This window comes from Clinocottus analis, unplaced genomic scaffold, assembly GCF_023055335.1.
Source record: "Clinocottus analis isolate CAN_PGR_092001 unplaced genomic scaffold, fCliAna1.0.p SCAF_4, whole genome shotgun sequence".
In the NCBI taxonomy this organism is placed as follows: Eukaryota; Metazoa; Chordata; class Actinopteri; order Perciformes; family Cottidae; genus Clinocottus; species Clinocottus analis.
This window is the reverse complement of record NW_027176153.1, coordinates 14,420,850-14,445,547: the sequence shown is the minus strand read 5'-3', so window position 1 is coordinate 14,445,547 and position 24,698 is coordinate 14,420,850. Positions and strand designations below refer to the sequence as shown.

Below are 24,698 nucleotides of genomic sequence, written 5' to 3'. Positions count from 1 at the left end.
GAGTAAACGGCAGTGGAAAACTTTTCTTGGATGAACCCTTGCACTGCAACAAGTGCACTGTGTGTTTTGGCAGCCCCCCTTAGCCAAAGATCCCTCAGAAAATCCGCATGCAATTTTAGAAGAATCAGATTCTTTTCCTTTCCTTGGCTCGTGAACTCCCCTGATATTATGCAGACGGAGAATCCTCCTCTACATTCAAATAAGAGATTCAATCCACTTGGATGTGATCTATAGCATTTTTAAGGAATAAAGCAATTTTAGGGAATACGGAATAGTGCCTTCCCTGGAAGAGGGATGGCTTTCATTTTTTTCGAGGCACCTCTTAGACTGAGTGAAATGTTTCCCCTGTTCGCTCAGGGACGACTTTATTTCTTACCAGGGATTTAACACTCACTCAGTCCCCTCGTAAATACAGCGTCCCTCAGCCATTCGCTCGCTATAACTCATGCACTAACTCTCTAGCTAACTAAACTCGTATAGCAGAGCCAACACTTGTTTGTCTTTTACCTCAGCCTTTCTCTCTCCCTCTTCCTCTCTGTCTCTTTTCCTCCTCTTAGCTGATTTATACGTGACTGAATCTTCTCTGACTACCGTCTCACAAGGCTCCTGCACGGCTCTCTTTGGCCCACTCGTGGAGTGGGTTTTAGAAGAAATGTGCGTTTGAATACGAGCCAGCCTAATCTCCTCGAGGCTATTTAGAGTGAGCCTAATGCTCCAAGAATGAGCGAGAACAACACCGGAGAAAATGCGGACATCCCTCTCGGCGTGTCACAACACAACTCACGTCTCAAAGAACGAAGCAAGTCTTTAATTTGCTGATGAAAATGTTTCTGTAAGGCAAAGGACATAAAATTCCTATTTCCAGCACCTGTTGAAGACATCAGTTGTCTTCGACAATTCTTTCTGTGTGGTTCGTTTTTTTTTTTGTCTTTCCTACCTGTGGAAATACTTTTGACTGTTGAACATCTCAACGGTCCGATGAATAGCAGCTGATAAAGTTTCAAGCCATTGCACTTTCAGGAGATAAAAGTGCTCAGGTGGGATATTACAGTGTGGCGGAAGCCTTTACTGATCTGGTGCCGATTGGCATTTTGAGAAGAGGCCGTCTTTCTGGCATGGTTCCCGCATTGGTTGTTAACAGCCTGCTGGTACCTTCTGTTCTCTCAGCTCCTCAAGCATCTGAAGACCCTCTGAAGTCAAAATCACCCATTTTGATGTCTCATGGCAGCATCCGACGTTTTGTTGTATTTGCGTCTGGAAACACAGGCCCTGCTTGGAGGAATTACCCTCCGCACTCGTTGGTGTCGGATGGGGGAGGAGGGTATCGTTCCTCTCCTCCCCCCCCCCCCCACATCTCCCTGCTCTCCTTTGTGTCCTTCCTTTCTTTTTGATCTCACCATCAAATCTTCCTTGGTTTTTATGAGTGACGTTTACCCGAGAGCGGCTTGGGAAATGGCTGGCTGAAGAAGACGTTTGAGAAAATGTGCCTGAGCAAGCTATCACCTTTGATAAAGCCACAGCTCCAGTGGGAGAGGAAGAAGAAAGCCAACGAGTAAGAGCATTGTTGGTAATGAAAAATGCCATGCGAGAGGGAGCATCCCTCTGATCCCCAGCCTGTTAAACCAACAATGTACAGTACAACAGATACTGCAGTGGCACATCAAGCACTTCTCTGTTGTAACACAATGCGTGCTTGACCCAGAGGACTGATCTGAATCTGGGGTACCACACTGTGCCTTTATTGCACATCAGCTGGGCACCAAATAATCTCATAATACAGCGCTCACACACACGGGGTGAGTCACACTGGTGCTGCCATCAACACTGGCATCCCTTCAGCTGTGTCATCGGTTGGCAAAAGGCTGGTAAGTCACTTGAAAGCGCTGCGAAAAGAGAAAGAAATAATGGGTAAGTGGAGGGTAGTTGGAGGCACAGAGTGCAAGAAATGTTAGCTTTAGTAATTACTACCTCCATAGAGAAGCAGTGGAGAGGACAGTGAGGCAAGCGGGCGCACGAAGGAGGCCCTGTGTGCAGATAATGAAGGGGTATCATTGTAGCTCTGACAGCGTTAATCTTAGAGTGCTCTACCGTGTGCGTGTGTGTGTGCGTGTGTGTGTGTGTGTGTGTGTGTGTGTGTGTGTGTGTGTGTATCTGGTTGTGTGTATGCTCTGTTCAGCATATGCTGCTGGGGTGTATGGAGGTCATGGTGCAGTGCCATTGACTCTCAGCCTACCTGCGACACCAGCCCACCTGACAGCACGGTTTCTCCGAGCATGCAGATGACAGTTGCCGCCTCTCACAGCTTCTTGAAGGCAATCCTCAAACTCGGCAGCCTCAAGAGGCACTGGGATCACCAATCAGCACCCAAACTTGTCTACTTTGCAGATGAGGGAGGAAGAAAGGGAGGAGAAGCGGGGAAAAAGAGGGAGAAGAGCAGTCCAACTTTCTTTGAGCCTGGCTTTTTCTTTTTTTTCTTCCCCCTTTTCCATTTGAAGATGTGAGACACTCATTTAAGCCTCATTGCACACCAACACTCAACACACGAGAAAGTGTTATGAATATGTATCAACACAGCATATGGCAGCAGTAGCGCTGGGACTAGGTGTGTCCAGAAGGGTAGAGTGCTGCCGATGCATTATTCTCCATTCAAATTACCACGGTGAGAATGCAGCGAGGAGCTGAGAGGTGTTCTCCACCTCTTCAGCCCGCGCTGGAGCACAACCTGGATCGTGCTAAGCAGCAGGACCCGTGGAGCTGTGATGAGCACAGTAGGCCAGCTGAGTTTCCTTGATTTGGTGGAAATTTTTCCGGCAGGTTCAAACCCAGCACTCGCTGACACGAGCGTGATTAAAAGTGATATTTCTGACACATTAGGATGCGCACGGGAAGTAACCTCCACTAAAGCGTTCATTATTAGATGCATGACAGACCTGAATATTTATAAAATAGGTTTTAATAATTAATAGCAGCAATCTGCTCCCGTAATTCATCAGATTTGCACTTCAACAGAGTATCCGTTTTCACTTTAAAATAATAATAAGAGGAATATTAATGTTGGAGAAATGTAAAACGGGCAGCTGGATACAGTGCAAATAGGTGAGTGCTCCATGTTCACTTCTGAGGCTTCGCTTTAACCTGTCACTTTTAAAATAAAATTACATTTTTAGCCGTCAACACTGCACCGTTTGAAAACCCTCAGTTGTTTGTGCTCGACAATTTAGTGAGTGGCTTCTCACAAATGTGGCAGGTCATGAAGATAAAGATGCGGCAGACAAAGTGGGTTTGGTGTAGAATGCAAAAGTAGTTGCTGTGGTTTTATCAAAAGCAAATTTATTTGTTTGAGTCAACTTCAGCAGCACTTCCTTTTGTATGCTGAGACCCAAAATAGACAGCACTCTTTTTCCTGTAAAGCAGCTTTGTTTGTTTCATCCTTAAACAGTCATTTTACTTTTTTTTCTCCCCCTTATTTTTGTGAGTGTTGTTTTATCACACCTTCAAATTCAGTCACAGCACATTCCTTCCTCTACTGAAGTCCCAAAAACAAGAATGTTCCTTTTTTAGGTGAAAACTAAGTTTTGTAACGCCTTGCAGTTCACAACTTTTTTTTTTCTGGTAAAGCACATTGTTTTAGTGCAGTCGCTGACGCGGTGGTGTGTTTATCCTCGCGCGGATCGTTTATTTCCTGAGTGTGTAGACATGTCAGTGTGCGTATTTGACAGTGTGTGTCTCGGAGCAAATGATGTGACCTGCAACAACGAGACAGAGAGGAGCACAAAGCCCTGCTGTCTCCAACCTTGCAAGCATGCGCACACGCACACACACGCACACACACACACACACACACACACACACACACACACACACACACACACACACACACACACACACACACACACACTTAATATTAGTAACAGCATATGTTACAGTGTATTATGCACATACGCACTCTCCCCCAACCATTAATAGACACACATACATTTTTCTGTGTCACATAACATGTCAACTTATTACCACTTTCATTCTACCAATCAGAAAAGTAAAAAGAAAGCAAACTGAAGTTTTGGCAGCTGAGTTACAGCCACAGGGTCTAAGAACTGCAAATCCCACGAGCAGGAAGACTCACTCTCATCACTTCCTCTCTTCGCCCGAGAAAGAATGCATTGTGATCAAACTTTAATGGCAATTCAAAGGAATACATTGAGCATTAAAAGAGTGTCATGCAATTTCTTTTAAAGTCAGCTTTAAAAGCCTTAGATTTTGAGCGAGCTGTGGGTCATTTTCGGACAGGTAGAGAACCTGCTCGGGGTGACATTTTAACGGGCACCTGTGATTCATTCTACCGCGTACAAAGTCCAAAAGAGGAAAAGTCTGTCAAGCAGAGCAAATGTTTTAATGGGAGCCAGGGATCGATGTTGTCAGTGCAGGCATCCTGTCTGGAAATACATGCCGTTTTGGGTTAATGTCACCTCCTTCTTTCTTTTCAAGGAGAGAGAAGAGAAGAGAAAAAGAGCAAATGTTCCAAGCCAGGCCAAATTTAGGGAAATGGTTTGAAAAACATTGACTCGCACTCTCATTCACAAGGCCCCCGTATCTGAAAAACAAATTTGAAACGTAACCTTGGAAATCAATTAAGAAGTCCCCGGGAGCTTGAGAGGAAAAAAGAGAAAGGTCCACCCTTCTTTTCCCCTCTTCTCCCTCCCGATGCGTCTTTTTCTCTCCTCCGGTTAACGGGGACTCGGATCTGCCCATCAGAGCACGGCATTGTGTGAGGAGGCTTTGTCAGTCGGGGCTTTATTTCATTTTTTTTAACGGCAGTGTGCCTTATATGCTGTCAAAATGTCTTCAGAGTCTTATTAAAGAAATGCCACAGCTCATTTCCTTGTAATGCAAGTCATATGCTGGTGAAAGGAGGCATGTCTAAAGATCTAAACAGCTTTGCTTTTTAGGCTTCACATTAGGGGTTATCTGTGAGGGCTTGTCATTGATTGACATTATCTGGCCTGACAGGGCCTCATATCAAGGTTAACCTCATGGACGTAAGTGCCACCCGCACGGACACACAAACACGCTCACTCGCTCACACACACTCGCAGTCGAATAAGGCGCGCTCTCCTCAACTTCCTGTTGAGCGAGGTGCTACGTACCGTATGTGTGCCGGCTTCATCCGTGTGTGTGTGTGTGTGTGTGTGTGTGTGTGTGTGTGTGTGTGTGTGTGTGTGTGTAAGACAGGTGGAGATTTCCAGACTTAATTGATAACTAATGGAGCGGCGTGTGCTGAGTTTACCCTGGAGGATTGACACAGTGTGTGTGTTGTGTGTGTCCTGTGGAGAGATAGAGGGGCTAGGTGATCGTAAGGGGATGGGGATGACTTACTCAGCAGTGCAGCTCCGGATTCGGGTAAATTAAATACGGCCCCAAAGATAATGACATCGACTGACATGCACCAGTCTGGCGGCTCCTGACCTCTTCGGCGAGCCAGCCGCTCACTTTGCGACAGAAGAAAGTGTGTAAGTAACACTCACAATACACACACATACACATCTCCCCTTCTCTCTCCCAACAAGCCACAAAGGCAAAGAGAGATCCCCATGACCAAAATACAACTGAAGCAGTTAATCTGTACAGATATTAGCTCAAGGGCCCTTGAGAGGTGCACCGCTGAGCCCCTTCTCCTCTGTACTACCCACACTGCCTTGCCGCCGCACCAAGCCGAGCAACCATGAGGGAGGGACACAGGGGTCGTCTGCTCATTTACCATGGCGGTTGGCTTATCAAATTGCACTTGCGGTGTCTTGAAACTGAACATGGGAGCTAAGCTTCAAAACAAAGCTGCAGGAATAAATTTCCCTCGTTTCAATCTGTGGAAGCATGGGACTGTGGGCCATTGTGTATTTTTTAGAGCAAAAGTTTTTCGCCTCCCACCACACACACACTTAGAAATTAAGTTGTCATCTGGTGCCAGCTGGGTGTCCAGATTTGATGTACAATTTTAACAAGTTCGTCGTGTGTCCCATGAATTACCCTAAGCGGCAAACTCAATGAAAGTTGGCTGTTTTGGTTCGTGGCTGTCAGAATGGTTCTTGTCACTCATGTCAGATTATTTTTTTTTCTTCTCCCTGAGACCATTTTAAGCAGCTTGTCCTCTGCTCTGGAAAACACCATAATTACCCTGTTTGTGATGAGGCCTGAGGGCGTATTTGTCCTTAGATTTCAACTTTCCTGCCTGATTGCCCTCAAGTTCAACGTCTTTCCTCTTCCGCCTCGACTTGAAATATACTTTGAATTCTTCAGCCATTGTCCTGTGCAGTAAGTGTATGTGCTACTGGGTCCGTTTGGGTCTGCCTTTGTCCTGCAGTTTTTTTCTATGTGTTTTGCGGCGGTGTGGCGATAGTGTGGCGTTTGGCTGAGGGCTTGAGTTTTATAACGGCCCGTGGGCCCGAGCTGAAGTGAAATAGTCCAAACGGGTCCTTCAAGGTCAGCATCCACAGCAAGACGGCACACAACATGCAAGGTCATGTTCTAGACTAAAAGCAATAAGTGCTTTATTGATAGAAAAAAACAACAACAACAAGCAGGCAGATGTGCAACCAACTGATTAATAATAAAATACATTTGTGAGAGGGGGGGGGAGGGGAGAGGGGCAGAGGAAGAAGAGACAGCCACCTCCCGACTGTACGTCCACATGTCTGTGTGCTGCATGCATGCGCCTGTCCTGCATGTATGTACAATATGTGTGCAGAACAACATTGATCCGGCAGTGGGACCTAAAAAGAAAAATCCATGACAAATCCAGTAGTTAAAAAAAGAAACCAAATGTGACAGATTGGTGCTGGTGGCGGTTTCCCTGGTGCACAGTCTGTCTCTTCTGCAGTTTGTGTGATCTGTAAAGTACACTGTGAAAGTGCCGTTTAAACGAAGATCACAAGCAACCCACTCTTTCGACAGTAATCCACGTATCATGTACATCTGATCAGTATCATGTTTTACGACAGAGACAACGGTCACCGTGGGTTTCTTTTTTTTCTTTCCAGTCACTTAATGAACAATGTGCCTTTTGTACTGCACCTATTGTGCCATTATCTTTTTATGAAAATAAGCACAGGGCATTGGATTGTCGTCATCTTTTATGTGCCTCTATCGCGCTCTCTCTCTCTCTCTCTCTCTCTCTCTCTCTCTCTCTCTCTCTCTCTCTCTCTGTCTCTCTCTCTCTTGCTTGCTCTCTTTTTCTCTCTTTCCCAACCTGGCAAACCTGCCAAGTGAGTAGGGCTCCAAAGTGGCAGATTTAGATGTCGAGGTGGGGAAAGCTAAGTCCCTTTCCCAGCCGAACCTGTTCCTTCAGGAAGACTCCGAGAGACAATAGTGCTTTGAGATTTCCATATGCTCTGCCACCCCCTTCCTCTCAGTGATCACCGAAAGTTATCCCCCTCCCCACCTCTCTTGCTCCGTAGTTAGTGCATACCCGCTTTTACACCCCCTCTTTTCTAAATCTCTTTTCTACATAAACTTCTCCTCAGATGCGCCCACCCCTAAACCCCCTTCTATCAACTAGTTGGCAATGGCATTGTTTTTAATCATCAGAACCTCAAAATTATTATTATCGCTTCTGATGCGGCAATTAAAACTTCAGGTCAGAGGCACAACGAGCGGTGATCAGCAGCCGAGCTGAGAAGTTTTAATTAGACGATCAGAACCATTAATGCACAAAAAAAAGGTGTGCGCTGGGAAATTAACGGGAACGTCTTAATCAGGGTTAGCGACTCCGAAGAGGAGTCAAGTGAACAGAGAGCAAAAAACAAATCATTTCCGCACCACTGGGACAAAACTCAATTAAATATGCATGCGGAAAAATGGAAATTTCTCAGCATCGGCTACACCGACTGTTGGAAAAGTGTGGTAAAATCTCACGGCGGGGTCGACAACCTGCTTATTGTTATTCTTGTGTTATAAAAATGAGAGAGAGGCCAGATGCTGAGGTCTGGGTGTCGTGGCGTAGTTGTCCATCAGTGGCTTTCTGCTTGACTTCCGCAGCCTCTCTACCATGCAGCGGGAAGAGAGAGACGAGGAAAGCAGTCTCCTCCTGCAAGCTGCAAATTTACAAATATTAAAACATGATCATTTTTAAGTGTGTCTGTGTATGTTTGCCTGTGTGGCTCAGTGATTTCCCTGAAACACTCGTGCACACGCACTCTCTCACACATACATCTCCCTTGAGAGCCAGAGACACAAAAGGTTCACTGAGCTACACACAGGGAGCTGCAGCCTTGCCGATTAATCTGCCAAAGGTTCATAAAGTTATAACTAGGATTTTCTTTTAAAGAGCTACAGCAACTCTCGGTTGCATATTGTAAAATAATCCTGAGCTGAACAGACATCTCCCAGACCCTGTTTGTATTAATTAACTCCTGATATTGCGGGAGGGGAAGGGGGGGGGGGGGGGTTGTCCTTGTGTCAGTCATGTTGGAACTCAGCAGGAATCTACAACAAACCCTGTACCTGTGTTTGATTAGGTGAAGTGATAAGCTTCAGTTTAAACAGCTAATATCTACGTCTCTTATATACAGACCCTCCTGCGTGCTCGCTCCATACAAACTGACAACACTGCAGGGAGTCGCCGTGTTTATGGCACAGCACTGCACTTTGAATGAACAATAAAGTCATATTCAATTTTCCACAGGTTGTTTACGCGACTTAAAATCTTCCATAAGATGATTAAACGCACGTTTTGGACATAAGCTGCCTCGCCTTGTGTGACCAAAAGAGGTAAAGCCACATTTCTCGCCGTCACAAGCCGTCTCAACTCCCACATCCTTTACCCGGAGCAGCCTTGATTACATTCTGTGCACGTTCACACAAATAATGCACTTCCAACAGCGTTATTAGAATTTCAAACACCACTTGATTGGGCATGATATCATTCTGGCACACAAACAGAGACTCTGCATCAAAAACCAACAAGACCTGTGGGGCTTGGAGCCTGTGGAAGAGTTAGTTTGTCAGTGGGGAGGACGAGACTAAAACACAAGCTGTGTCATCCAGCGCTGAGAAGAAACAGGGCTCGAAAGAACTTTGATGCACTTATTTCCGTCTGAAGATGAAAAAGAACCTGACCTCGTCCGAATGTATTCAAAGTATTTTCAGGGCTTTTTCCTCAGGTTTTGGCCTTATACAGACACTGTGTGGTGCTCCTTTGTGGCCCTGCACTGTTTCCAGTAAAAATAATGTCACGTTAACGTAAGCAGTTGGAAAAATTAGTTTCAGCTGTTGGGTTGAAATTCAAACCTGCCTGTTTTTTTCCAACTCCCAGTGCTTACTGAGGTGTCACCGCCTTGACAATTAGCACACCAGGCTAAAACAGACTGTAAATAATGTCCAATCCATGTGACAGTGTTGTTTTTCTGTCTGATATTCATTAATAAGGCAGAATGCTTACTGGACTCTCAGAGAGGTGGGGGAGGCGGTCCCAGAGGGAAAAGTTGTTCTTTCATGTAGGTCCCCACAGATTTTATCTCATTGTACGCTATCATGCACACAAACGACTTGAGGTAAACAGCTTGGTGTTACCATAGCAATCCCTATTGTAAGCAAAGGCAAAAAGCAGCCATGGACAGAAACCCTCAGCATAAATAATAGTTCAGACAGCTTCCATAAACCATTGAACCATAGCATGTTCCTGCTCACAGGAAACCCACAGTATTAAACGTGTCTTAAAGCGCGCCCTACCTTTAAAAAGAAAACACTGAATATGTGCTTAAGCTGTCTGATAATTCAGTTAGAGGCCTGTTAGACACTCAACCAGTAGCACTTAGTCGTTGACGCACACTCCATATTGTTAACAGAAAATCATACATAAATACTCACTAATGGAAAGAAACAACTGTGTCGGGGTCATTTCCTACAAGGAGCTTGGGATTGCAATGCAAAGGAAATCGGCAGTTAAAGCATGAAATACTGAACACAGTAAACAGAAAAAAATGACTTCCACTGCAACACCCAAATGACCTCAATCTTCCTTTGGAGAGTATTACAAAAAAAAAATAAAAAAATAACTTGAGAATTTATGTCTTCCACTTCCTAATAGTTTTTCAAGCTGATTCCTTCTCTTTTTTTCAAAATTGCTGCTTCTAAAAGGTGACCCTTTCACCCCCGCCTGCAATTGTCTAACACTAAATTGCACAGTAATGTGCCGCTGATATACGGCCCCCTCAAACCTACATAATTCCTGAAGCTATTGTTTCAGAGAGGAAGCTCGCAACGTAAATACAGTAACTGAGAAAGCATGTGTGGGGAGCACAGGGTGCATTGTCTGGCGACGGGGTGATCTGTAAGCACCTTCAAATTCTATATCCTCTAATGAATCCACAGCTTTGCAAAAGAAAATGAAAACAGGATTTTATGTTGCGCCGATGTGATTTACATAATGCTTGCAATGGCTCACACATGATTGTGCTTGGCTTTACGGCTGAGAGAAAATGAAGAGGCTCGTGCTCATTGTTATATAAAGTGAATTGAGTCTTTAAGATAGAACTTTGTTACCTCTCGTATCACACATTTCTGTCTGCTGAAATGGTGTGTCCATAGCTCGGTATGCTGTATTATCTTAATCACAGTGTGGCTGAGTTAGGATTCAATACAACTTCACACGGGGAGAACTATCTCCACTGTGGCATGCTGTTTAACTGTTTTCACAGAGCCTCGACTGACAAAGCATTACATACTACCGAATAAAAACACGATACAAGTTAAAATGCTTGTCTGTTCTCTGGTGGTTATACTGCTCCTTTTTTTTAATACCATAAATACTGTGACTCACGGTCACCTCCTCCTCGCTTTTTAAAAGTTATTTACAACTTGATAACGATCTGGCCTTGATTTTGAGTCTGGAAAATGTAGTTGGAAGGTGAACTTTGGTGGCTCTGGAAATAAAGTGAAAGGAACTAGAGTGCAGTTTCTGCCCTAAAAAGGCAGCTCTGGATATGGAATGCCACAGGCAGCTGTTCCTGCCTCATCAGAGGACATGTTATAAAGATAGCCCCACTTGGGTTGAAATAATGCCACCCATTGCTGCCCCAAAGCACACTCTATCATGCTCTATTGTTCAGAGAGGCCGCACTGGGGGGGGGGGGGAGATGTTGAGACTGTGCAGTCTGTCTTCTTTCGTAAAGATATGTAAAACATGGTGCCGACAAAAAAAAAAAAAGTCTCTGTGTTACTTTCTTGGCCGGATCAACAGTAAAAGACAGCAGAGGTTAGAAAGCGCTTGTGTACATGGTATATTACTTTTTCAAGCCTTTGAATAAAACAAACCAGCGGCCTATCCAGAAAAGATACAGTTACAATACAGTTATTGGGCGTAATCCTGCTGAATAGCCAACGTGAGAACACAGCTCTAAAAAGACCTGAATGTGCTCAGCATTTTCACTCCACTTCCTGACAGCTTTAACGCTGAGCAGCCCCCCACTCAGTGGCAGGACCACAGCCTCTTGAGGTGAGAGTGAAGATAACATTTCACAGTGTCTCTATAGCGCTGTCATGTGAAGGATTATGTAGCCGTGTATGTGCTGCTTGTAGTACCGTAGGGGGTCTGATACCTATCTGCCTGTGGTTTCAGCTGCCTGGGCTTTTTTTCTCCTTTTTTTTTTCATTACTGCTTTCAACTCTGAGCTGACCGAAGAGGTGTGACTTAGAAAGATATGTACAGTATCTCTGTGTGTCCTTCCAGTCTGTTATTGTTAAGTGCTTTTGGGTGTTATTAATAGCAGCAGTCACTGTTGTGCACTGTTGTTTTTCCAATGTGACGTTGAAAATCAGAACAACTTGTACCGATATGTTCAAAGTTTGTCTCTGGTGATACTGGATATTACTAATTGAGTAAAAAAGTACATTCCCTATGCAGATAATTGTAATACTGAATAACTTGAACTAATCTTATTTTTTGTTCTCTTGTTTCCATTAGCTGAAAGGAGTTTATGCACTGAAACGACCTCAGGAAAATCCAAGATGGCCGCCAAACGGAAAGGGGGCCTAAAACTCAATGCTATCTGTGCCAAGCTGAGCCGTCAGGTGGTGTTCGACAGCAGCTCCCAGAATGCAGAGGGAGACCAGAGTGTAGCAGAAAACAGTGAGCACGGCAGTTCCCACTACGATGACAATGAGACCAACTTCCCCGAGAGCCTGAACCTCAGTCAGAGTCTAGAGGAGGACCAGAAGAGACGCGAGGCCATCGAGAAGTGGGTGAACGGCGAGTATGGCGAAGAGCCGCCGGCTCACGCCGACGAACACGACCATGAACTCAAAGTCAGAAATGATGAAGATGGCCCTCCTGACGGCGTGTACATGGTACACCCCACCGGCTGCAGCGATGACGAGGACGACGCGGAGGAGGCCGAGCCGGCGGCGGGCTCCCAGGACGGCAGCTACCGTGGCGACAAAGAAGCCGAAGACAGACCTCCAAAAGACAACACCTACATCCCACCGCGCGAGGCCCGGAGCCGCCAAGCACCGTTCTCCTCGACAGGTACATTTTGACTCTTCTAATGTCCCCGCCATACTCCGATTCATACTTGACCTTTTTTGCACTTTTTAAAGCGACATAACCTCTGACCTTCAAAACATTCCACTTCATAGTATTAAGGGGCAAACCCTCCGATGGAGGGCGAGTGACATTGCCGCATCCACATAAGCTTAAGTGTGCCCATTATTGGGAAGAGACACTCTAGAGTTACATTATGAATAGCCAGTGACATTATTACCCTAAAGACAGATTCAACTGGCAGGCTGGGAGGGGGGACAGGAACTTGTCAGTGTGTGGTTAACTGCAAAAAGAAATTCAGAAATGGAGTAGGCTTACAATGTAAGGCTGTTTATGCGCTCTCCCAGCAGCTGCGGGCCTAGAGCGCATGGCAGGACCAGGCTAAGCTTCATATTACACCCAGGATTACATATTGAGTCTTTGATTTTCCCTAAGCTCACTAAACTTAGCCACCGCTTCAAACTCCTCTATTACATGGAGTTGTAGTCTGCCGTAGGGAAGCGTGGTTGTTTTTTTTTCATTTGTCGAATAAAGTCAGAAACGAGTTCAACATCACTGATTATCAAATAGAAAAAGCTGGCACAGGCAGCCAGGAAGTAACACGAGTATGTGTCAAAAGCACAAACATCTTAGTTAAACTAAATGCACACGCACTAGATGAGATTTTGGCCTTTGTATAGCGGGAGTTAAAGATAAGGTGAAAAAAAAGAAGAAGAAATATGGCTCGCTTATAAGAATAGCTAATGCGTGTTTCACAGACATCCAGAGTGGAAAAAAACTGCAATTTGCAGCTGAGACCGGTTGTTGCGGTACAAAAACAAGTTTTGTTTTGTGCTCTCTCACCTCCCTTTTACAGTTTTTTGGCCTTTCATCTAGGTTTAGCCATCTACCTCAGAGTCATGCGTGCTCTTTTCGTCTGCATTTCTTTGTTTTACAGCAGCGGCTCTGGCCACACAAAGAATTGGGGGCAGGGGCTTCTCAGAAAATGAAGCAGGTTTCATTTCAGAGGCTTTGTGGTTTTAATTAGTCATTTTGTGTTCATATCATGGCCATAAAAACGCCTATCTGTAAATATGTATTACTGTTGTGTAGCAGGCCTACACCTTTCCCGCCACTGGCTCCCTAACTACTTTACATCTCACAGCAAAGCCAGAGTGTTTGAAGACTGAGAGCATCCTGCATCAGTTGCGAATCTTGTCTTTAGAGTGTTTTTTTTCTTCTTCTCAGAGTTGCTCTTTGTTGATTGTAACTAGGGCATCTATATTGCCGTGTTTCTGCTCAGCTCACAATTAAAACATTTTTTTTCCCTCCTCTCTCTATCTCACTCTCTCCCTCTCTCTCTCGCCGCTGTCTTTCAAAGGCTGATGCCGAGTGCACATAATTATGCATATAAACATAGTGGCTTAATTATCTCTCACAACATCAGTGACAATGTAATTAACAAACATTGCAAGATCAATGAGAGAAACTGCGACCTTCAAAACATTTAACTCCTCACATTGAGGCATCGTGCGGATTTCCTATCAGTGCGAAACCCCAGAATACTTTTCCTAGATAATTTAGATGTCGCATTAGAGCCCTCATAAGCCAGTCAATGGAAAAAAAACAATGAATAAAAACTATGAAAGCAAAGACAGAGATGCTCATAGCGATGGATCAAACGGGCTTGACCGTGACTTCCATTTGCAATTCTGGGTTCACTGTAAAAGGTTATTGTTCATTTCAAGCCGTTTCAAAGCCCCCGCTATTTACTGCCTGTTAATTAACTAACCAAACAGAGAGGAAGTTTGAAGCTCCATGCACTTTTGTGTGTGTGTCAAATTAGTCCAAACAAATGTGCATAATGTCATTTATTCAAAGCAACTCTTTATTAGGCTACCACTGCCCATTTAAATAAAACACTCTTAAACTAATTCACCAACATCCACACAATTTGCTTTTTAAAACTCCATTTAAATTATTGCACCATATAAAAGAATCCCAGTGCGAAACTTTCTCTGACCGGACTCACGCATGTTATTAAAACTTTTTTTTTTTTTTTAACTAAATAGTTTACATTGTGCGTGTGTGATTCAAAAGTGACAGATGTATTCAAACCCCAGATTAGTCCATATATAGCCACTAGTATGCACCTTTATCATCAGCGACACCTCTGCCTCTCAGTCCTGTGAGCAGAGGAGCTATGCCACACTGATGGCCATGTTTGGTCAGCCAAAAGAAGATATACTGCCCATCTGTTATCATATCTTGAAGGGAAAATGTGGCCCAATAGCCTCAAATATAGACTGGCAGGTATGTGCAGTGTGTTGGGCTTTGCTTGCCTGAAGTGTCAAGATTAGAAACCACTTGTTTGCAGAGTTTCCAGTGACACCAGAGAGAGTGCAGAAGGGAAATGTCAGATGTGAGGTTTATTTATGTCTTCTTTTTTTCCCTTTATTTTACTTGATAGGTTTGGGTGCTGGCATTAGTGGAGGGGCCACACTCACCGTAACCCGTACACAGTTTCCCACCTGGTGTCACATGGCATCATTAAAAGGAAGCCAGATAGGGCTCGAGTAGAAACCTCATTTACATGGTGTTTTAGAAAGGTTATCTCCTGTCAGTTCCAGTCATAATCCTTTCAAGTCCAATCATTTGCCTTTTCGTTGATAGCAGGCCACATGGCTCCGCTGATGAATAAAGAGACTTGGGTAATTTTTTTTAGACAAGGTGATGATAAAACCGTAAGCAAATAGAATATGAAAAAAAAGAGGTGCCGGTGCTCCCATGACAGACACCACTAGTCTCTCTGCAGTAATTAGCAATTGACTCTGCCACAAAAATGATAGATGTTTTATTTCATTTGAAACCTACTCCAAAGCAAAAGTCGACAATCCATCCCCAGTCAATACAGAACCAACTTTGACATTTAAATATATATATATACATTTGAACATTTTTGAAATATGAGTTCCATCTATTCTTTTTCAATACCATCCCTCAGTCAGTAAGTGTATTTCCATTTTCTGACTTTTCTGATACGGGTGCTGTCCTAACTTTAGAGCTATATGATATACTGTGACCTGAGTACCCTTACAAAAAAAGGAGCAGTAAAATCCAGCCAAGCACTCATGTTATCAACACCTAAATCAAATGAGAAGAATGTTTGGACAAATTACATCTTGAGTGGACAAAATGTTAAGTTAATTGTGTACTCCGTGCAGTAAATACACAATATTTTATTATAATACAATATTTTTTAGTACATGTGAACACATGGTAGATTTGATGAAAATATATGTGAGGCATTTCCTCTCAAATACGTGATCCACTTCTGTTAAATTTTCATGCCCTTTCGATCCACTGGATAATCTTTCATACTGATCCACTGCGCAGAGGAGCAACCCCAACACGGTGAATGGAAATTTGGGGATTATTTTACATGCTCTGCAGGAGATGTGAAAAGCAGGGCACAGAGACTGATTTAGCAATAACTCAGAAATCTGAGACAAGAGCAGAAATATTTACGTATTAATTACCCGAGTGGTAGGCGGTATTACCTATCACCAGCTCATGTTTTGATGCTGATATGATGTGAAAAACATTTTTTATTTTTTTTAAATGTTTTTGACCCTAGTCCTGTGACCGTGCCAAGGATGAGTTAAGAAGGCCAAAAGCTTTAACATGACCCAGGTGAAATCATCATCTGGTACATTACTACCATGTCAGTGTTCTGGTATCCTGCCTCACATGCAAACTGACACAACAGGAGATTTATGGAGTCGAGTTGGATCAGCACAACACAACTGCCTCATTTCCTCTCTTTTTTTTGTCCCTTTGCAAAATCATGTTTTCCCTTTCCCCACTCTCTGACCTCCTGCACTAACGTGGATGAAAGTTAATGGGCCAGAATTAATCTCCACATAATGCAATTAAACTATACGTTGACTATATTTTGCCTGTGTCCTTGGAGAAGTTGTCCAATTTAATGGACTCTTAAAATGAAAGGGATGTTTCAGTTCACAAATGTGTGGAAAGGGGAAAAGATTCATTCTTTTCACTCTTAAAGGTGACACAATAATCATGTTTTTTTCAAATGCCCGAGCTTGCACCGAGCTTCGAGGATTATGAATTGCACTTAACATGCCGTCACTTCCTGGAAGATAGCAGTTATAATTATCATTTGCAAATCGTGCACCATCAGTCATGTAAAAATCTGTGGTGAAGTAAGCTGAAGGTGTTACTTTATTTCAAAGAAGTTGTATAAACAATTTCCCCCAATAGATTCCCCTATAATCTCAAATGTGATCTCTTAACAAGATCTCCTGCTCTTGCATGTAAAATATTTACCCAATATATTTTTTAATTATATAATATCAAAAGTGATTCTCCAATCAATGTTAATGGCATAACATAATACAAATAGAAAATCAGAAGAAGTGTGTTTATTCAGGGTGTCCTCTGGTACAGTCACTTGCAAATTGTGCAGGACTGACTTAAAGTGCAACCAAAACAGGAAGAGCATTGCTTGTAGACACATGAATGCACAGAGATGTACACGGTAGCCACTGCTCTAGAATCACTTTTCCTGTTTTTAAATGCACTACAGTTCAGAAACAACAGGTATAGCCCTACGACATGATTGTAAACAGTTATGGTTCAGAAAAAGAGATAGACCATAATGTAGAAATTAGAAGTCTTTTGTTATCATAATGCAGTGTGTTCGCCATAATATGAAAGAGGGTTGTTTGACACAATATATTTTCCACATATTCCTCCATTTGTAACAGAGTTATTTGATGCTTAAAGCAAAAACAATGCATTATTGAAGACACACTATCCTCTTCAGCTACACAGCACGGCGAAAGTGAAATACGTATCGAGTGAGAATCAGTTGACTGATGTGAATTTGGCCATTGATTGACATGTCTCGAGCAACGTTGCTTGTAGATCAAAAGATCTGAAAGCAGTGTAAGGCTGCATCTCCTACACAGGAGCTCATGACTCTCCTCTTTCTCTGTGCAGGAGAAGCATCTGCCCTGCGAGACTATGCAGCCAACACCATGAATGAATTTTTGGGAATGTTTGGTTATGATGACCAGCAGGTAAGGGATGAGCTGACGAAGAAGATCAGCTTTGAGAAGCTCAAAGCCGCTACCTCAGACCCCTCATCCCTCAGCAGCGAGGAGGCGTCACGGCGTGCCCGTTTCTCAAAGTACGAAGAGTACATCCGTAAGCTAAAAGCCGGCGAGACCCTTCCTTGGCCCATGCATGCTTCCCCACCCAAACCAGACGACCTCAACCCAAAACTGGCCCAAGACAAGAGCGCTACCATGCTCCAGACCTCTGGGTGCCTCCCGGGGGCCGAGGCACAGATCTACCCCCCCAGCCTAGACCACAAACAGCCAGGAGGACCTCAGCTGGGCGCTTCTCAGCCACCGAATCCCTCTCACATCCAGAACATGGCATCCCGAGCCTCCAAGTATGACTTCTATATTCAGAAGCTCAAGATGGGAGAAAGTCTACAGCAGCAGAACGGTACTGCTTACAAGCGACCCTCCAAGTACGACCTCGAGAACGTCAAGTTTCTGCACCTCTTCAAGCCTGGTGAGGGCAACCCCGACATGGGCGGCGCCATAGCCTTCAAGACATGCAAAGTGGGGCGCCCTTCGAAGTATGACATCAGAACAATTCAGAAGCTGATGCCCGGAAATCCAGAGGCCTCAATGATACCCAATGTCCTGGCTACAGCCCCAGGGAACCCAGGAGCTCCTGGGGCCCCGAGTGCGGGTGCAGCCGGGTCCAGCATCGCCCCAGGGCTCACAATGGACCAGACAGGACAAATAAGCTTCAACGCCGCTGACTACCTGAAGTCCAGCTTTTCCAAGACTGACTCCATCACCACAGGCACTGTGTCCTCTGTTAAGTAAGTCTGTTCAAACATCCTCACATGAAACTAGAAAGCAATTAGAGAGCACATACCACCACCAAGGCTACACTATCCTTTTTATTTGTTTAATGCATTTTTGATCTCATTCAAAATGCACATAGATAATGGAGAAGTCTTCTTAAAATCTGTTCTAAAAAGTACAACCCATCCATTAAAATTCCAATTTAAAGTTTATTGGTGGATTGAAAAGATCCCAAGTTCCTATGGAACACCTCGGAGCCAATGTGAAGCTCACATACGCTTAACTGCTACCGTGAGTCAGTTAGCCTAACGCAAAGGTAATTGCTACCTCCACAGCAGCCAACAGGAATGTAGTGTGAAATAGCGCATCGTGCCCAATAGATCCACGACATGATGAGTTGCGAAGGCACATGAAGTGTTTACTCGCTGTAGCACTCCGCGGAGACTGATTTAGCACAGTCATCGCAAAGTGACTGACTTCTTTCGTTTGGCTAGGGTGTAACAACTCTCCCTTTAATTACTTTGGAGCCATGACTAACCTCCCGGCGAGTCACAGGGGCCGACTCTACGCCTGACGAGTGCACTTTACAGGAAGCAAACGAGGGGTTTGGGGAGCTAGCCTACAGTGGTATGCACTACTAGTAGGAAACAGCTCCCAGAGTCTGTTTGATTGGTTTTGACCTTGTCTCTAGTTAGTCAAGACCTATCAAAGACACTGTTCAAGAGCCCTCTGGCACTTCTCCCTCAGGCTTTGGCCTTTGTCAGGTTGGGGCTCAGTGGAGCTGCAAGTTTGGCTAACTGACCCAGTCTGGTGCTTGTATACAGGGAAGAGACGGAGGGAGTGGGGGGGGGAGGAGGGGCTGCTAGTGAGAATGTCTGGCAGTGCATCCTCCCCTCTGGGCCAGATTAACCTCAGGTCATCCCCCGTGTGGAGCTGCTCACATGAAGCTAAATGCCATTTCTGAGAGGGAAGAAGCAGAACCAATACTGTATTACGACTGTCACTGCAACCAGCTTCATGAAGGCAACCACATCACAGGTGACAAAAAGCCCACGCCACTGTAATGTGATGAATCCTTTTGGATTTCCTATTTTTAATTGAATCAGATGAAGTGGTCCGTGGGTTAGTTTGCGCCATATGTATTTGAAGCTGCAGTGTTGTCTTCCATCGTTGTTTGAACTGAGTTCAGACTGATTGGAGACAACTTAACACCGGCTTTAGAGCCAAAGCTCTTGGGGAATACCAGAAAAGACCTTTTCAGGGCTTTCTTTCCACATCCACATTATCCCATTTTGTATATGAGCACTCACCAAAATGCCCCCATAAAAGATTAATGTCCCTTTGCTCCTGCATTTTGCCTCTCATTGGTTGGGGGACCATGCATCAAAGTGTGCGCATTCCATCCCTGATTCATAAGGCACATGAAAACGCTCTTATGCCACAAGTAAATGTATATTGATAGTCCGAAGTTTGGCAGCGGCTTGTAAGTAAATATTGTGTCAGTTTGTTTTTATTAACAACAGGCAGCCCGACCACACCATTAATCCTGTCTCTTTTGTGTTTGCTGTTGCATTAGGAATGGCCTGCCACCAGATAAACCCGCCAGCGACGACATCAACCTCTACCAGAAATATATTGCCAGGTATGCAAATCCCTCAATGTGCTACACCAATGAAAAAATATACCCAAAACTGGGATGAACTTTTTTCTTTTTTTTTCAAATGTATATCCACTGATGGTGTGTTTTATTCAGTGATGTAACTAGATGGTAGACTGGCATGACAATGTTCTGTGTGCAGTAAATTGATTAAGAAAAGAGGAAGAAGAAGGATGAGGAGTAATGAAAGTGAAATGGTTTGATGGTAGCTTACTGTAACTGGTTGAGTAAACGCTCACGGTGTGTATAGCACTAAAACATTGAGGGCATAATTCTGAGCAACTATGCACTGTTAGCGATGACTGACAGAGAGGATATGAGCTTAGGCCGGGTTCTTCTGAGTTCTCTGCTTATTGTTGAACACACGAGGAACTGACTGATCTAAAAAGTCTGTCATTCACACCAACAGAGACAAAAACATCAGGGGAAGGGAGGTATCTTGCTTTTCAATGGACACTGAACAATGTCCCCCATTCCGGATTCATTTTGAGCCGACACTAGAAAGGTGATTATCATTTGTTTGTTTATTCCGTTTAAAAAGAAAGAAAAACAGCATTTGAAAAGCCAAAGTGGCTTTGGCGTTAATGATTACTTCTCCAAGCCATAACATGAAGGGCACAAATCAAAGCCTTGGCACTGACAGACACACACACACACACACACACACACACACACACACACACACACACACACACACACGTCCTCCACACACAAAACCCCTTCCTTGGACTGATTACATTTTGCAAGAAGATTTAATTAAGGAATTTTTAATGAGGCTTCTGCTGGCACTGCCAAGAACTGTTTTGATATTTGCGCTGCATAATGCATAAAATTTGTCTAAACATCTCGGCAGTTGATGCACGGGGAGGCTGCAGATAAGCCTAGATACAGTTTCAATTTCCGTGTTGGGGTTGGGAAAAAAAGAAAAAGGAAAGAAGAGGAGGGAGCGAAAAAAATGGAAAAGGAGGACTCATAAAAAGGGCAAATCTAGCACCGAGAGGGGAGGTAGAGGCGGGGGAGGGTCCTCTTTGGAGCTGGGGCTAATGAGAGCACACTAATACCAAAAAACAGCTTTGTAAACGCGCTCGCACCCAATCCTTGTGAAAAGAGGGGGGAAAAAAAGTTCTTCATCACCTCACCACACTACAGTTTGATGTTTTAAAGAGCTTCCCTGGTAGTGTTTAGTTGCAGTTTTCACTCTTTAAATGCTTTCATGCACCCACTATTGCCGCGGCACTTTGATCTGTGTGTCTCTATTGTAACTGGAGATGCGCTGCAATCTCTGTATCGTGGCGATATTAATATTTAATCTGCTGCTGAATAGCAGCGGCCCATTAGGCCCCCTCACGCGGCAAGTGGGAATTGTCCAGAGGCAAAGTGATACAGCTGGGCAATGAGCAGAAGGGTGGGCCATAGTCTCAGGAGAGGTTTGGAGGGGGGTTCATAAGTGTAAATGTGTGTGTTGGTCTGTGTATGTATGTGAAAGAAGAGTATGGAAAACACTAATGGTTGAAACATATAATGCCTTTAATATATGTTCACACGTATAGTTTGACTTCTGGTTTTGTCTTTTCTAAAAGAGCCATCAAACCTCCCTAAAGCGCCCTCTAACTCCGTCACCATTTCCCAGACACACACGCGCAGACACACACCCTCGCAGCCAACTTAAAAAGAGTAGTGGATATGCCGTTCAATTAGCTTAATGAACTCAGCAAAGTGATCTGTAAATGCAGCTCTGGGATAATCCTAACAAGGAAAAAAACAGAAAGAGAGATGGAAAAAATATTACTTAGCCCCCTTTTCTCCCTCTCCTCTGCTCTAGCAGATGGAGCTCTTGGCAGCAGCAGTGCAAATGTTTATTTGTGTGTTTTCGCTGGTAATTGGAGGATTTTAACAGTCATCGTCATCAGCCTTATAATCACCACCGTAAAAGTGTCTGTGTACTGTAGCGAGCAGCGCCAGACTAACATCTGTAGTTCCTTTTGGACTCCAGAGGAGGCGGTGAAAGGGTTTGAGGTGAAGAGAAGACGGCGCTGTTCCTCAATCGCAGGATACCTGAGCCTTTCCTCACTAGAACCGTGGTTAACCTGAAATAACTGTGCATTGATTTGACAAGGGTTTTCACAGTGCTGAGAAATAAAGTAGTCATGGGCTTCCCAATCCTTGAGTTGGTGTGTGTATGCGCGTTGGGGGAAAGGGATTCAGTGTAATAAGTGTCTCTTACGGCTGCTTTGGAAATAAATGGAGCTAATTTGGCTGAAATTGGTGTGACAGACGGGTAAATTGTTGCAGCAGTGTGGAAAGCAGAAGTCAGTTTGAAGGTGTGAGTGGTGTTACTTTGAAGGTGAGATGAGCAGAATGCCTTTGAGAGCTCCTTCGCCTGTTTTTCTTCTGTGCTCTTCCTGGTATTTCAGATAATTTCTTTTCTAATCATTCTTAATTTGCTGTTGATTATTTTCAAATCACACCGACATATTCCTGAGCTGCTTCGTCATTCAGCTTTTTTTTCTCCATCCCCACGACTGTTCTCTGTGCAATGAGCTCCGATGTGTTGTTTCATTCCCTGCTGTGTGCGGCCGTTCAAAAGTATCGAATTGTTGACGTGTGTCCTGCAACTTGGTTTTCAGGTTCTCTGGAAGTCAACACTGTGGACACGTGCACTGTGCCTACCAGTACAGAGAGCATTACCACTGCATGGACCCTGAGTGTAACTACCAGGTGAGCGTGAGTACCTTACAACTTTTTTGAGCATCCCTCAAATACACATTTTCTCCTGTATGCTGCAATTAGTTTCGATGACGAGAAGAAGTGAGACAAAAGGTAAACGTGCCACCCTCACTTTGATAGAAACTGGTGATCCCCCACCAGAGGAAGTAACAAGGTTACGTTGGGTGACTTGAAGCTAAGCACCGTCTCTTCCTCCATGACAAAAGAGGATGTGGTGATCCCAGGAAAGACAAACAGGATAATGTGTCATCTTTTCATTAGTGAGGTCCCACCCGGCCAAAGTCTACGCAGATGAAAGGTTTGCTGGCCTTTAATCTGCCGAGTGTGCACATCCGCTCAGTATGCCAGCATCTTCTAGGCACAGTTGGTCTTTGGCAGTTGGCCTTTTATCACAAGGGTTATTGTAAATATACTTGAAACATGCCTTTTTTTTATCTATGTGTTCTTTTTTTTCTAAAGACATCTGTCACTGACTGGGGGCCTGTCTTTAATCCCCTTCCACATAATTAATCTCGTCCTGGTCCCAGGAGTTGTCATGTATGGCACAGGAAGGGGAAAAAACACAACGCAGATCATAATACAGGCCTTGTGTTTGCTGTAGCATATGGCCAGAGAGAGTTAGGCAAACACAGGAAGATTTGTCAAAGATGTCAAAAATCCATGCACAGCGAGAGCTGCGTGCGTGTTTTCCTTTCCTTACAGTTTTCTGAATTAAGCCATCTTCATCTGTAATCTCCTTTGTCTGCTCCTGATCAAGAGAGATTACCGCTCGATAAATATTGTTTATGTGGTGAAAAGCGTTACGGATCTAAGCTTTCATTTTCTGCATGAATCCCTACTTCACAGTCTGATGGGACACATTCTTGGAGGAATACAAAGGAAAATCATTTCATGTCATTATTTAGAGTGTTAGTTCAGGTTATCATGGCAATTTCCATGGTCAGGTCCGCATTTCTCTGTTGCTTGTGCGTTGCGTGGAAACACAGATATGCTCTGCAAGCCAGCTCGCTGGGATGTCAATACCCTGAAAAAAAAAAAAAAAAAGAAGCAGGCAGTGACGAGCGGCCCCTTTCGAAGCGATAACTCATGAAATGTTACATGACACACACTCCTGGAATATTATCCCGCTACCAGCCTGCGGGCTATTGGCTGAGTCTTAACATTCTCCTTTCATGGGCTTGTACATGAGGGAGAGTGTGCATCTTGCCACACTAGTGGGAATCCTAAAATAAATGTAGCAAGTGGCTCCCAACCTTCATCGCCACTCAACTGAAAATTAGATCTTTTTCCCAGTCAGCTCTCTCCATGGCCTATTTTGGACAGCTTGATGGATCGAATGTACCATGACCGCAGCTCAACTTATCTTCCGGTCATCATTAACCATTAGACACCGGTGAGCCCAGAGCCCAGGCCCGTGCTGAGGATCTTTCAGAAAAATTGTTCAAAAAGCAATGAATTCAATGCATTCATTAATCAGATTAAAAAGAAAATCCTAATGAAGTGTTTGCTCCTCCAGGAGTCAAACATCTCAGAAATATGCAGTGGGAAACAGGCCAAGAGCAAGAGAATGAACGGCTGTGTGAGATCTTAGCTTTTTACTTCTGCGGAGTGGAGCACATGACACAAAGCAATTACCCTACTTTGTACAGTAATTAGTTGCTTTTTAGAATAGTTCTTTCTGATGTTTTTCCCTCAACTGGAGATAAATATGGATTGAAGACAGAACTGTCTCATTGATTTGCACTTCTCCTGTTACAGTTTCTGTAACATCAGCTTAAGCCCAATTACAGCAGATTTGGTTGCTGCAAGTCTCTGTGGAGTGACGTTTCTGGTTTTCCTTACTGACTCCTAGGTGTGGGAGGGATTTTTTATTTATTAATTTTAGAAGGCGGGT

General features: G+C 44.1%; 1 protein-coding gene across 6 annotated transcripts in view; it reads left to right on the top strand.

The window, feature by feature from the left end:
* The window catches only part of casz1 (castor zinc finger 1), a 92,975-nt gene that overhangs the window by 48,748 nt on the left and 19,529 nt on the right, over window positions 1–24,698 (top strand). For 4 of the 6 annotated variants that reach the window (XM_068598373.1, XM_068598371.1, XM_068598374.1 and 1 more), the window contains exons 2-5: window positions 11,954–12,514; window positions 17,534–18,434; window positions 19,997–20,062; window positions 22,705–22,801. In XM_068598373.1, the coding sequence (XP_068454474.1) occupies window positions 11,998–12,514; window positions 17,534–18,434; window positions 19,997–20,062; window positions 22,705–22,801 (1,581 nt within the window). In that variant the 5' untranslated portion in view covers window positions 11,954–11,997. The remainder of the gene's footprint in view (window positions 1–11,953; window positions 12,515–17,533; window positions 18,435–19,996; window positions 20,063–22,704; window positions 22,802–24,698) is intronic. The other 2 variants (XM_068598375.1, XM_068598372.1) reach the window with 1 other exon arrangement.